The 14601-nt window shown below is 48.1% G+C and overlaps 1 protein-coding gene across 1 annotated transcript in view; it reads right to left on the bottom strand.

Moving 5' to 3' along the window:
* Nucleotides 1–14601, bottom strand: part of NOTCH1 (notch receptor 1) — a 120419-nt gene that overhangs the window by 43909 nt on the left and 61909 nt on the right. The window contains exons 3-4 of the mRNA XM_069609590.1: nt 10944–11212; nt 10490–10828 (exon numbers count right to left, since the gene is read on the bottom strand). Coding sequence (XP_069465691.1) covers nt 10490–10828; nt 10944–11212 — 608 coding nt within the window. The remainder of the gene's footprint in view (nt 1–10489; nt 10829–10943; nt 11213–14601) is intronic.

A 14601-nucleotide genomic window follows, 5' to 3' on the forward strand; every position in this document is an offset into this window, starting at 1 on the left:
TTTTTACGACCAACAGCTTCTGTTCTCTAAAAGGTCTACCTTTTTCTTTCCTCAGATGCCCACTTTTGTCTCTTGTTATGGGACCCCACTTTCCTGCTCAATAAAGAAGGGCATTTACTTTACCTGTCTTTGCAAGGAAAACCTCCGACTCGCTGGCATATCTGGGGCACTCTTCTGCCCAATAGCTAGGAACTTTGTGTTGCCTGCGCAATGGTAAGCAGCCCGCAACAGATGTGCCCCTTTCACACGAAGAGATAGAAGTGCAGACCCCTGAAGTGGCTCTATGCTGACCCCCTGGGATGTTTCACAAAGTGTCAAAGTCAAGCCATTTGCACATACGCTTCTTCTTGCAAATCCGGTGTATTTGACTTGTGTGTAAAGTACACAAAAATGTGGGTGTAAGTCCTTCTGGAAGCAATCTTTAATTATTAATTTATTTATTTAAAGGGAAGAACAATGCCCGTTTGATCACAAGAGAACGTACAATAGATAAGAAATCAGATTTCACGGAAGCAGTGAGTTCGAGGGGCATTCTGCCCAGGTTGTGGAGGGGAGTAAATGGAACAGTCACTGGGGACAATACATAAGTGGACATACATAGATGGAGGACAACCAACATTGGACATTCTTGAGTGGAGGTAGGAGCTACGGCCAGCTGTGCTCGGGATGTGACCATGATGGGTGAAGTGCTAGAGTGGAGGCAGAGGAAGTGAGGGACAGACGCAGGATAGAGGTGAGGGAAAAATGGTAGCTGGCAGGCAGCTGAGAGGTAGGTTAAGAGGGTAACTCGGGGGCGAGTTCATTTTGTGAATCAGCCCCCCCAAAGTTTAGGGAGCAGGAGACTTGATGTTATATTGCCCATGAGGTCATGGCACTAACAGGTGACCTACGCCCTGAACACTGTCCGCAATGGCGACCGTGCACATCTGAACCAGACTTGCAAAGCAGCATCTCCAGCTTTGCAAAAGCTACTTGCGGATAGAAATGAAGGAAGGACCGCTCCTGCTGTCTGAAGGGGACGGATTCCCAGACAGAATATGGCCTCCCTGCTCTATTGACACCACACCATTCCAGCCTCGAGGCTAGTTAACTATTCATTTTTACAGCTCTGTCTTCAGCAATTATGATAAAGGAGAAACAGTTCTCCTGAAGGCGCTGCCAGACAGATCTGCTCTGTGCCACAAGCCTCACCTGTGGCCGATTACTGATTAACACTGAGACGTACACCCTTAGCTTTCTAGAAGTGGGAAAGGCAGAAAAGAAACACACTTTTATTACAGATCTTTTCGGGGGCTCATTACAGTGTGGAAGCCCCCATATTTGCCCCTGCATGGCACAGGGCATTGAGAATAAAGGGTTCACGTGCTCGCCGGTCTGTCCACATCACCCTCTCTATCAAAGAAACCCACGTCCACAAGAATAAACACATGGATCCTTTGCAGAACTAATACATTACACATGCAGGAACATGGCTAAGCATACAAAGCTGGGGCGTGCGCAGCAGTCGGGTCTCCACTCGGGGTAACAATATATGCTACCAGGTCCGTGGAAAAGGGGCCGTCAAGGGAAGGGAAAGGCAAATCTTCCAAGATACAAGAGCCGGGAGGATAACGTAGGGGTAACCCGTTTGTCTCGGAAGCAAAACAACGCAGAATAACACAGGTTTGAATCCTGGTTCTGTGTTTAGAGACTGGTCTCCGGTATTAAGTGTGTTATTAAAGCAATAGAACCCAAGGAGGGGGGCATTACCGTTCTGGTAATATCCCTAGGGTGCCCTGAGCGCCTTAACGTGAGCCCCGGGGCATTAGCAGACCCGCAATGCCCCCCTGTGGGGATTCTATAGCTATTAGTACTCCGGCATGTTGTACCGGTATACTAATCGTTCGTTTTCCCCAATTTGAGAAATGGCGTATAAACCGGTTCCCAACTCGAAAAAAACTAAAAACATAATGCTTGCCATGGATCGGGGAGAAGGGAACTACATGGAGTCCCTTCTCCCTTTCCATGGCCACCATTTCCAGATCGATGCTGCGCCAGGGAAGGACAAAGCAGCACAGGTAAGTGGGGCGGGGTAAGGGAGGGGGAGACGACATGTGGAAAAGGCAGCGGTGGTGAGGGGGAAGGGAAAGTGGGGAGCAGGGCCGGCCTTAGGGCAGGGCAGGCCGAGCGACTGCCGTGGCACCATTAGCCCCCTGCCCCGCCAGCTTGGGGGAGTCTTTCAAGGGCTCCCCCCGAGCTGGTGTAGTGGGAGTAGGTGCAGCAGGTGCCTAGTTGTTATCAAACGCGCCTGCGGCGGTGCAGCACATTTAATAACAATAGGGTGCTAATGCTTTTGCATCAGCACCCTTTTGACATGATTACCTCCCCCACTCCGACACAGGAGCGAGGCAATTTTCATTGGAATCAGTGATTAACTCCCTGCTCAGGCGCCAAAGCGGGGGAGAAAAAAAAATGGGGCGCCAAATTTGGCTTAAACCGCCTGGGCTCTATCGCTGGTAAGGCCGGCACTGGTGGGGTGAGGTCGCACTTATAGTCAATCCGGTGAGGGGAGATGCCAGCCTCCTGCTCTGAGCGGGGTCTTTCCCAGTGTGGTAAAGACCCCGTTCTGAGCCTACTTATTGGCTGGGACGCCCCCCTAGCCCTCCCCGGCCCCACCCTTCGCCAGCGCATTTCTGTCTCTGCCAGTTTTTCCCTCTCATGGCAAACATACAGCCGGTGGCTCAACTCCAAGCCAGGTACGGCCTTTATTGCTTAATCTGTTCTGGGTATGGCAATGTTTAAACACAGGGGACCGTTTTTGCCCTGGGTCGGCTGGCCGAGCTGCGAGCAGGCAGAGCAGGTATTATCTCCTGGACTCGGAAATCCAGGGAGAGGGGGGTTCGTGCCTTGCACCCGAGACGCCTTTCTGCCGTGGGGCAGAGTGACATATTTACTGTAAACAGGGGGCATTCCAACAAACTTTCAATTTGACCTTACCCTTGTGCCAAAGCAAAACAGTGCAATGGAGCTTATCGAGGCTGGCAGAAGGGAACGCATGGCTGCTTTAACTTGCACAATCCCCGAAACAGGTGTAACCTGACCCGGCCATGTTTACACAACAACTGGGAAGTGCCTTCCACAACAAAAAAGGCACTCCAAAGATATACAACGGCTATTGGCAAAACGGCTCGGCTTGTTTTCCAAGTTACGAACCAGTTGCGGCTGCACGTTTCCGGCCCCTGCGTCCCGAATCACACTGGAAATCAGCGCCGCCTCAATGCGGGGAGAGGAGTGCTTGCGATTGATTGTGTGTTTTCTGTGCAAACATACACGGTGGAAAGAAAATTGAAGGTTCCGAGTGACCTAAGGCAAACACGAGGCAGCTGCGCGGCACACCAAAGACTGCAGCAACTCGCACACACCAAAGACTGCAGCAACTCGCAAACACGTACCGGCAGCTCGTGCGCTGCCTTGTGCTGTTCCCGCCAGACGCTCCATTGGTGGGAACACAGATTCCAATTTTCTCCAAAGAAAGGGAACGTGGTATCACCTGCTGAATACAGTACACTGTCCCGTGCCCTTTGCACCCTCTACTCCGATGCCCACTCCCTCTTTGGAGCAAGTAACACATTTAACAGACATATCAAGGCCCAGGTGTGCCCGCTGCAGCCTCCACTTTGATGCCCACTCCCTCTCTGGAGCAAGTCACATGGTTATCAGACACACCCAAGGCCCAGGTGTGCCCGCTGCACCCTCTACTCCGATGATCACTGCCTCTCTGGAGCAAGTCACACGGTTACCACACATAGCAAGGCCCACGTGTGCCCGCTGCACCCTCCACTTCGATGCCCACTCCCTCTCTGGAGCAAGTCACACGGTTACCACACATATCAAGGCCCAGGTGTGCCCGCTGCAGCCTCCACTTTGATGCCCACTCCCTCTCTGGAGCAAGTCACACGGTTACCAGACATATCAAGGCCCAGGTGTGCCCTCTGCACCCTCTACTCCGATGATCACTGCCTCTCTGGAGCAAGTCACACGGTTACCAGACATATCAAGGCCCACGTGTGTCCACTGCACCCTCTCTCCGATGATCACTGCCTCTCTGGAGCAAGTCACACGGTTACCACACATAGCAAGGCCCAGGTGTGCCCGCTGCAGCCTCCACTTTGATGCCCACTCCCTTTCTGGAGCAAGTCACACGGTTACCAGACATATCAAGGCCCAGGTGTGCCCTCTGCACCCTCTACTCCGATGATCACTGCCTCTCTGGAGCAAGTCACACGGTTACCACACATAGCAAGGCCCACGTGTGCCCGCTGCACCCTCCACTTCGATGCCCACTCCCTCTCGAGAAAGTCACACGGTTACCACACATAGCAAGGCCCACGTGTGCCCTCTGCACCCTCTACTCCGATGATCACTGCCTCTCTGGAGCAAGTCACACGGTTACCAGACATATCAAGGTCCGGGTGTGCCCGCTGCACCCTCCACTCAGATGCCCACTCTCTGGGGCAAGTCACATGGTTATCAGACACACCCAAGGCCCAGGTGTGCTCGTTGCACCCTCTACTTCGATGCCCACTCCCTCTCTGGAGAAAGTCACACGGTTACCACACATAGCAAGGCCCACGTGTGCCCGCTGCACCCTCACTCCGATGATCACTGCCTCTCTGGAGCAAGTCACACGGTTATCAGACACACCCAAGGCCCAGGTGTGCCCGCTGCAGCCTCTACTCCCATGATCACTGCCTGGAGCAAGTAAATACTTGACTTTGTTGAGGAGTTGCTCCTGACACTCTCAATGGTGCAAAAGCACAATGTAATGCTGCTCATTCCCATGGGTGGACCTCATTGATTGGTTCCTCCATAGCACCAAAGCACTGTCACAAAATGACTGCTTTTTCATTTGACAAATTTTTTCTGAACTGAACCTACCAACAGAACAGAACATCAAAAGCACTCTTGCACTTTCCCTCACCTCCCACTAACAAACCCTCCCACACCCCTCTTTCTTTTCAGATCCGCCCGAGCACCAGGAGACCATTAAAATGGTGCTGGTGAGCGATATAAAAAACATTAACATAACATTTCATGTGCGATTGCTACTGGCAAAAGTTACTGCTTTTACGTTTCATGTATGGATGTTAAGCATTGGTTCGCCTGCAGTGCAATAACACAGCTTCTACAATCCATGAGCGAATGTTACTGATTGATGCCTCTGCAATGCTACAGTACCAGCAGAAAGACGCCGCTCCTACAATCCATGAGCGAATGTTACTGATTGATTCCTCTGCAATGCTACAGTACCTGCTAAAAGATGCAACTTCTACAATCCATGAACGAATGTTACTAATTCCTCTGCATTGCTATAGTACAAGTACAAAGATGCCACTTCTACAATCCATGAGCCAATGTTACTGATCGATTCCTCTGCAATGCTACAGTACCTGCAAAAAGATGCCACTTCTACAAACCCTGAGCGAATGTTACTGATTGATTCCTCTGCAATGCTACAGTACCAGCAGAAAGACACCGCTTCTACAAACCATGAGCGAATGTTACTGATTGATTCCTCTGCAATGCTACAGTACCTGCAAAAAGATGCTGCTTCTACAATCCATGAGCGAATGTTACTAATTGATTCCTCTGCATTGCTATAGTACCAGCAGAAAGACACCGCTTCTACAGTCCATGATCGAATATTACCGATTGATTCCTCTGCAATGCTACAGTACAAGCCCAAAGATGCTGCTTCCACAATCCATGAGCTAATATTACCGATTGATTCATCTGCATTGCTACAGTACTGCCAAACATTATTGCTTATAGATTCCATGTGTTAATGTTAATGGATTCTCACTTTGGTACTGGCACTGGTACTGGCACAAATATACTGCTTGCACATTTCGTGGCTGGTTGGAATTGGTTGGTTCCTTTCGCAGTGTTAAATGACTGGCACAATGTTACAGATTCTGCATTCAATGTGCAAAGGTTAACGACCTGTGCCTCTGCACTGCAACAGTACTGGCACGAATGGATTAATGACGGCTTCATTATGGAACGCAAAGCCATAGATGGGTTCCTCTCCAGTACTGGCACAGGAATGTCACTTACGTACACCATAGGAGGATGCCGACGACTAGCACCTGTACAGACCTGCAGTATTAGTGTGTTATGTTAAGTGGATTTATAGGGCCCACCACTGCCATTTCCATGGCTTCCAGGCGCTCTGTGGCACGCACAATGCCGTCATTTGGTTTGTCAGCCAATGGTAGGGTTGGCACAAATAAAATGTTTGTTCTGTCCTTTGATGTGCAGGTTCTACACAGATTACTGTCGCTGAGCTATGCTACTGACTGGCACCTCACATTCAGTACCTTGAGGCGCAGAGAAAAAGTTAAAGCGTTGGACGAGTCTCAGAGTTTAGTTTCTGATAGCTTTTCCGGACACCAACTAGTTTATCGAGCGGGCCAGAGCACGGACAGATTAAGAGCAAGAAACATTGCTATTTTTTTTTAATGTGTTTTTTTTAATGAAGGAAACATGACTCGTCAAAAGGCAAAGCTTGACTTCCGGTTTCAGAAGTGCCCAATGGCCGGTTGAAGAGCAAAGTCACAATCTTACTTCCTGTCTCCACGAATGCTAGTGACCCCCACACGCCACAGTCGGCCCCCCGGAAAAAAAGAAACAAAAGAAAAATAGCAAAATCCTCAAGCACACCCTGCTCTTTAAACAGGTGTTTTTATTTTTCAAATGGGCATCAAACTACAGTTATCATTTTAAGTTGCTGATGATTTCAAGGCCAGACTTTTCTCTGAAACACATGCAACCTCTGCATTAGGAAGCGGAACTCAAATATCAGCCTTTTTCATTTAGAAATACTTGCGATCGATGGAACTTAAAGGGTACATTTTTTATGTCTTATATTCCACTCTACAGTTTTAAAATCTTTAAATTGTCTATACGGCAAGAAAACTGACCGATAAGATTATTTCATTAAAATAATGTCAGTCCTGACGAGGGAAAAACAAATATTGAACCCCTTGCCAAGCATCAATGTATGGGAACCCAAGATCAGTGACTAAAGGAAGCAGGTGTGAATTCCATGGCTGGTTAGGATGGCTGACACACCCACTTCCGTATCCTGTTGGGGCTGGTTAAGATGGCTGACATGCCCGCTTTGCATATCCTGTTGGGACTGGTTAGGATGGCGGACACACCCACTTTCTGTATCCTGTTGGGGCTGGTTAGGATGGCCGACACGCCCGCTTCCGTATCCTGTTCGGGCTGGTTAGGATGGCTGACAGACCCACTTCGGTATCCTGTTGGGGCTGGTTAAGATGGCCGACACACCCGCTTCCGTATAGTGTTGGGGCTGTTTAGGATGGCTGACACACCCGCTTCCGTATCCTGTTGGGGCTGGTTAGGATGGTTGACAGGCCCACTTTGCATATCCTATTGGGGCTGGTTAGCATGGCGGACACGCCTGCTTTTTGTATCCTGTTGGGGCTGGTTAGGATGGCCGACACCCCCGCTTCCGTATCCTGTTGGGGCTGGTTAAGATGGCTGACACGCCTGCTTCCATATCCAGGAAGTGCTATGAGCCATTAGCCACCTAACTAGAAATGTATGAGAACGTGTTGTGTTCCTAACAGAAGGTAAGACTCCTCTTCTTGTAATTAATTACTAATAATGGCTTATTCTAGTACTTATAATGCCTTATTAGGCAGTGCTCAAGTTGAGGGTACACACGAGTGGACGGAGTCTCCCACTTTTTTCAGAGGGCACCTTGATATGCTAATTTCTGGTGACATCACATTTAATGAGTACATTAATGAGTTGCCCCGACTTTTATTAGGTGAATGATCCAAAGGGAACATTTTTAATACAACAGCAGCAGTCAGGCAGTTGCTGTTATAGGCATGTGCCCTTGAGGATCGTCCTCAACGCCTAATGATGACACGCACCACTATTTCACACAGTCTGTACTGAACTACAGAGGTTTGGTTTGGCTATAGGATGTGAACTTGGAAAATCTACATAGCCATCTCTTTAAAAAAAGAATCGAATTAAATTACCTTGTGGGTATTTCTGTGTTTAGATATTAGAGAAAGCAAAATAGTCACCAGTGTATTTTCTACATTGTTCGTGACATACTGATAAGAGAACACGCAGTTTGTGCTGATGTAGAGCCTTCATAACAGGAACATTTGTTGAGCTCGTGAAGCATTGCTGCAAACAGGAAATGCATCTTTTTTTCTTCTCACGAAAATAGCAACACTAAAAAAGCAACCCCTGAGGAAGTGGATGAACTTTTAAGCTGCCGATCAACTTTCTGCAGGGTCTGGATAGAAGAGAGTTGAGAGACTCTATCACCTTAGGAATGCAGCCCTGAGCTGCCTCACCACAGTGGTGAAAGCGGGTAAGCACAGATAATGTGGAAGCCTTACAGTCTAGCAAGGGAAAGAGACTGACCACTTCCTGGTCCAAAGGGCACAGACACAATTAAAGCAAACACGCCAGCCTCTCCTGGAGAAGAGCTGTCTGTGGCATGCTTTGGATAAAGGCGAAACATGTTGAAGAAAGTTCAAGGAAAATAATTTCCAGAGCACAGCACAGTTCATTAATGCAATTAAACCTATCAGAGCATGGATACACACCATTTAAGGGCATACAATAATTCAGTGTTTTACTTCAACTCTCAACCAAGACTAATGCTGCCACAATCCTTCTGCATTAAAAGATTCTTGACAATCACCCGATGTAACAGTTAAGACCGAAAGGAGTGGATTCCTTTATAAAACAATAGACTGGGGCTTGAATTCTGGGGGTCCTAACTGGGATTGCGGGGCAAGCAGTGCTGGAAATGGAAAGAATGTACTGGGGATCACTCTCATTCTTGGAGGGGCAGAGCTGTGGGAGCAAGGTGCAGGGCCGAGGGGCGTGGCCCCAGGCCAGGTCATGCAATACAGTATCTGACATAGAACCCAATCCGGGCGATTTGCATAAAAGCAAAGAGCATTATGGGAACATAAGAATGTCCACAATTTTGAATTTGAAACATGTCATATCATTATTCAGTAATAAACCCTTTTGAGCGAATAATGCAAGTTGGGCTCTGCAGTTTTGATTGGTCACACTACTCACCCTAAGAAAAACATGTCTGTACGTTGCAGGACATATATACCAGTTTGGAAAGCTGCAACAAGTATTAGAGGCTTTGGCTGAATCTGTATCCAGTTTCCGCATTCTACCTAGAGTGTCTGCTTTTTTTTTTAAATGTGGGTTGTTTCTGCATGTGATAATCTGGTTTGTGATAACCTGGCTTCAGGACAGATCTCGCACACAAGCAACCTGCCCTTCGAGGAGCTGACTGTCAGAGTGCGGCAGAGTCTTCTGAAAGCTGCCTACTCATTTAAGTGCGGATTGGACGTCCCTGCGATAAGGTGGCTTCAGAGCAGATCTGAGAGTGTTGTGGGCAAGCCCTAGGATCTGGGGACAGGACAGGGCAGGCTCCGTCAACACCTGTCTTGCTGGAGCTCTGCTCTGTATTGTTCCGGCCCATTACCTGCACTGTGGGCAAGCCACTTTTGTATCATTATTCCATGCCCTTTTCAAACAGTGGCTGCATGTGCCAAAACAAGTTGGACACTATGGCACTGGCCCAGAAAGCCTAAGTGGCCATTTAATGTATATTTGTAGGGGGGAAAAGGATATGCCCAACTCTCCAGGGGCATTGGGGCCAGCATGGACCCTACGGACAAACAACCTCACGGTCCTGCCTCATTCCTGAAACTGCAAGCAAATGCAAAACAACAATATTACCCTTTTCTCGCAGCAAACTTTTCAAATCGATGCCGCTATAGCCTGGTGAGCTTTGCTACTCTTCTCGTCAATGTATACATGAATTGGACCCTTCCTACATTCATTAACACCCTGACGAGTTGAAAGTATATTAATTTGGTGGAAAGACAGCTCAGGGACAATGCAGGACAGCACAGGTTCGAATCTCGGTCCTGCTCTTAGAGGCTGGACTCTGGACTCTGGCACAAAGCGTAATATAAGAACCCAATTTACATGTATATGCTAAGCAATATTTACCATTTACACTATATGTACTACATACCCTTATCAGCCCCCATGCCAAGAGCTATTGCATGTATTCAGGTTTGGAAGCTGAAGGTACTGATCATTTTATTACACGTGCCTTGTATGTTAGTCTTAAGCAACATTGTCTACCGTGATATGTGTTTGTGTTAGAAAAACCTGGCACAGGGAGAAGCAGTGGTTTTCTCAGGATCACACAATAGGGTCAAGGGAAAAGGAAGGGATTACAACTCAAGACTTTGTGTACACCACCCATGGTTGACCACTAGGCTTACATGCCTTCTCACATACATTGCAAGGTTTTATGAGCTCTCATAGTGTGGATGTGTTTGCCACAGGTGGTTTACCAGTTAACAACAACCCATAGCTGCAATACAAAGCAGCTGGACACAGCACGTACCTGGAAGACATGTGCATTCATAGGAGGCGTCGCCGGTTGGACGGCACGTGCCGCCGTTCTGGCAGGGGGAGGGATAGCAAGGCATGTAAAGGTTTTCACAGGTGCGGCCGGTATAAGCCTGCTTGCAGATGCACTGGAAGGATCCCACCTCATTCACACACGTGCCACCGTTCTTGCACACAGGTGTGCTCTGCGCACACTCGTTGATATCCTGCTTGCAGGTGGATCCATGATAGCCATTAAGACACCTGCAGACGTACTGGTCTTGAAAAGGCAGGCACTGGCCTCCGTTTCCGCAAGGGTTTGAAGCACAGGGATCTGCCTGCTGGCAAGTCTGACCTAGAGAGCCATGGGAGACAAACAAAAATGACTTAGATCCAGATATACAAATTTGAATCCTTCTAAATGTCCAGTTGATGGACATGGATGAGTTGATCCCAGTTCCCAACTTTACCTGTCCATCCGGGGGGACATCTGCACTTATGCTCGGTGAGACTTGACAGAAGTTCGCAGGTTCCTCCATTGCGGCAAGGGTTGTTCAAGCAAATGTTATCCGTGGGCGTGAGACACACCTTGTCGGAGAACCCCATGCGACATGCGCAGCTATAATCCACAGTGTTTCCACGGATCTCTACCTGGCACGTTCCGGAATTCATACATGGAGAGCTGAGACATGGATTAGGGAATTGGCACCTTTCACCTACAAATGCACTGCTACTGCATCTAGAAGACAAGAAAAATAAAATCTGAGTTACTTTGCGTCTCGGTTGCGTTTGTGTCTTTACAAATATGGCGTTTTTCATCAACCACTAAATCAGGATGTTATGAACAACTCCCATGATCCCTCACCATTGGCTATGCTGTCTAGGGCTGATGGGAGATGTAGTCTACAACATCTGGTGAGCCAAAGGTTGCAGACCCTTGCCCTAAATCCTCCATAAATCCTAAAACCTCCCAATGCCAGACAACAAATGGAAATGTGCAGATCTTCCAATGATAGACCCTAGAAAATGATCACAGCTGTTCACCTGGACCAACATCTCATTTAGAAGATACTGTGAATTATCTTTGCATAAGAGAACGCCCTACAGTACTTTCCATTGGCTTATTTAAATTGTAAGGCCCTGTCCTTACACCCTCTGCCAGAAGTCACACCACGTTTCACAACTGAAAATGAGCTCTTTTTTTTACCAGCGAGAATAAAGAGGTTACTGCTGACGTCCAGAATGTTTTATGTTATGTTTAAAGGTTTTTTATACCACGCACTATCACCACTTGTGTGGTCACCTTGGCGTTTGCTTAGCTTAGGTGCATTTTTCAGATGGTAGCCGTCATGTGCTATTGTGCAAGGCTATGTGTGGTTCGTTTGGTTGTTAAATGATAAGAGAAATGCATCTGGCTAGACCCCTTGCTAAGAGTCAAAACAATAACAACTAATGCAGCACACACACAACACTTTCAAATCACAATCAGACCCATAACAACTAATGCAGCGCACACACAGCACTTTCAAATCACAATCAGACCCATAACAACTGATGCAACGCACACGCAGCACTTTCAAATTAAGGCAGAGCAATATGCTATGTTATCTTGCATTTGTATAGTGCGTACTGCCAAAGGTTATATAAATGTTATATTTTTAATTTCTCACTTTTATATGTGAGGATCCTTCCGTGCTCTCAAGAGGCTGCAAGAATACTCCAGCCCAGGGTTCCCTGAGCTGTACATAGGTTAGCCCTGCCGCTCGCGGGTCACTCATGACACTGCCATGGGTTATTTGATATTTGTATAGTGCCTACTGCCCTTGTTATGGCTTCGAATCACTGATGTAACCCTTGTGAGGGAATGAGTGCTCCAGGGCAGAGAGCAGTTTTTTTTATTTATAGCTATACCCTGACTGTCTGCTCAGGAGGGTTGTGCTGCTGGTACTCTACTGCGCAGAGGCCCCCTCTACAGGCCCCTCGCTGCTATGCAGGTATACCTGGTTGACCCCGCCAGCATACATGCAAACGTTCTGAATCACTTTGGAGGGAGAGTGTCTCGCAGAAAGCGGGAGAATCGAATTCTCCCACTGGATTGAATTGCAGTTACTATTATTTTAGGAGGGAGAAAATATTGTGAGGGCTGTGATGTATGCGCCAGAAAGATGGCTTCCTGCAGTGATCCCTGTGCTCGCAGCAGTGCTGTGGCTCAGGCTTGGGTGTTCCTCCGCTGTGTCTGTGCCTACACTTGCTGGAGTAGCTTCTCTGTTCACCTGGGACGTCTCCTTGCTGGCCCACCACCTTCCAGCTTTCACTCGGGCTGTCCTGCATAAGAGTCCATGGGCTCTCGAGGACTCCTTTCCACTCCATAAACTGGGCCGCTTCTGGCATACGCAGCCCGGGCGAGTACTCTTTCTACCGGCCCACTGATGCTCACAACAACCCAGGATACTCCTGCTATACTGGTGTTTCACCGAGAGGCTTTGCCTAAACTCCACCTATAAGCATCACTAAAAAAAGCAGTACACTCGAATCAAAGTAGTCTGTGTGTCACTTATCCTCTATCCAGTCTCTGGCACAATCAATGGGCGGTCTACAGACATTAAAAGCAGTACACTCGAATCAAAATAGTCTGTGTGTCACTTATCCTCTATCCAGTCTCTGGCACAATCAATGGGCGGTCTACAGACATTAAAAGCAGTACACTCGAATCAAAATAGTCTGTGTGTCACTTATCCTCTATCCAGTCTCTGGCACAATCAATGGGCGGTCTACAGACATTAAAAGCAGTACACTCGAATCAAAGTAGTCTGTGTGTCACTTATCCTCTATCCAGTCTCTGGCACAATCAATGGGCGGTCTACAGACATTAAAAGCAGTACACTCGAATCAAAGTAGTCTGTGTGTCACTTATCCTCTATCCAGTCTCTGGCACAATAAATGGCCGGTCTACAGACATTAAAAGCAGTACACTCGAATCAAAGTAGTCTGTGTGTCACTTATCCTCTATACAGTCTCTGGCACAATCAATGGGCGGTCTACAGACATTAGGATAACCCGCTCATGGTGTCCTGAGAAGAGTCTACGAGGGTAGCTGGTCTTTTTCCTCAGACTTTCTGATGACACAGAGACATCAAAGATAAGCTCCAGCAGAGCTCTTGGTACTTATAAATGCACCACTTCGGTGGACATCTGCCGTAGGCATGGCTATCCATCCACTTAAGCCTACTTGCACCACGATATGCCGCAACAACCCTGACATCAGTATGCAGCGAAGACCTACAAAGATTTCGGCTCGCTGGGCACATAGCGAGTGTCTAGCACTAACCCCATCTCATGACCCCTCTCAGCACCCATCCACATGCCTGACCGCATGGGTTGCTTCTACTGGAGCCTGGTCAGCCCACTAAACATTATCGTGGCCAAATGCACACAAGCATTATAATCCTACTCCGTGAACTTCAACACTCTCTACTTCGGTCCACCGAGGGCATTCCCACTACCAGTGCTTTGAGACTATAATAATGGTAACAGGTGCTATATGAATGACAACACTCTCTACTTCGGTCCACCGAGGGCATTCCCACTACCAGTGTTTTGAGACTATAATAATGGTAACAGGTGCTATATGAATGCCAACAATACAATTAGGGCCAGCGGGCCAAGAGAGAGAGCGGAAAGAGAGGGGGCTAGTGTGATACGAGTTAAGAAAAACGCCTTACTCGTAGGTGTCTCCAGCTCAGCGTGCAGATATCACCTGAGACTCTACACAATCCACACACGAGCGACAGGATAGGCAAAAGCAGTGCACGCTCTGCCCCACTACTCTGCTGACAGGCCTACAAGGCAAACTTGAGGTATCATAAGCACAAGCTCACGCCCCGAAGCCTTTCCTTAATCTCACGGTTCTACCTCAAATATTTACCCATTTAAAGCAACACTTCCTGGTGGTTTGACATCGTTTCAGAAACCTGGGTTTCAACCAGGTCTCTGGGTTATGAAGCGCATGGACCCCTTCTTCAGCTGCTCACTGATCAAAGCACCCTCAGCCCCCACTCTCTGCATGGGAAGTGAAAGGTTAACCCTTGAATTCGTGCCGATTAAACTCTTGACCTCCCAGGTGACTGC

Source organism: Ambystoma mexicanum, chromosome 8 (genome assembly GCF_040938575.1).
Source record: "Ambystoma mexicanum isolate Mex_15411 chromosome 8, UKY_AmexF1_1, whole genome shotgun sequence".
Taxonomy (NCBI): domain Eukaryota; kingdom Metazoa; phylum Chordata; class Amphibia; order Caudata; family Ambystomatidae; genus Ambystoma; species Ambystoma mexicanum.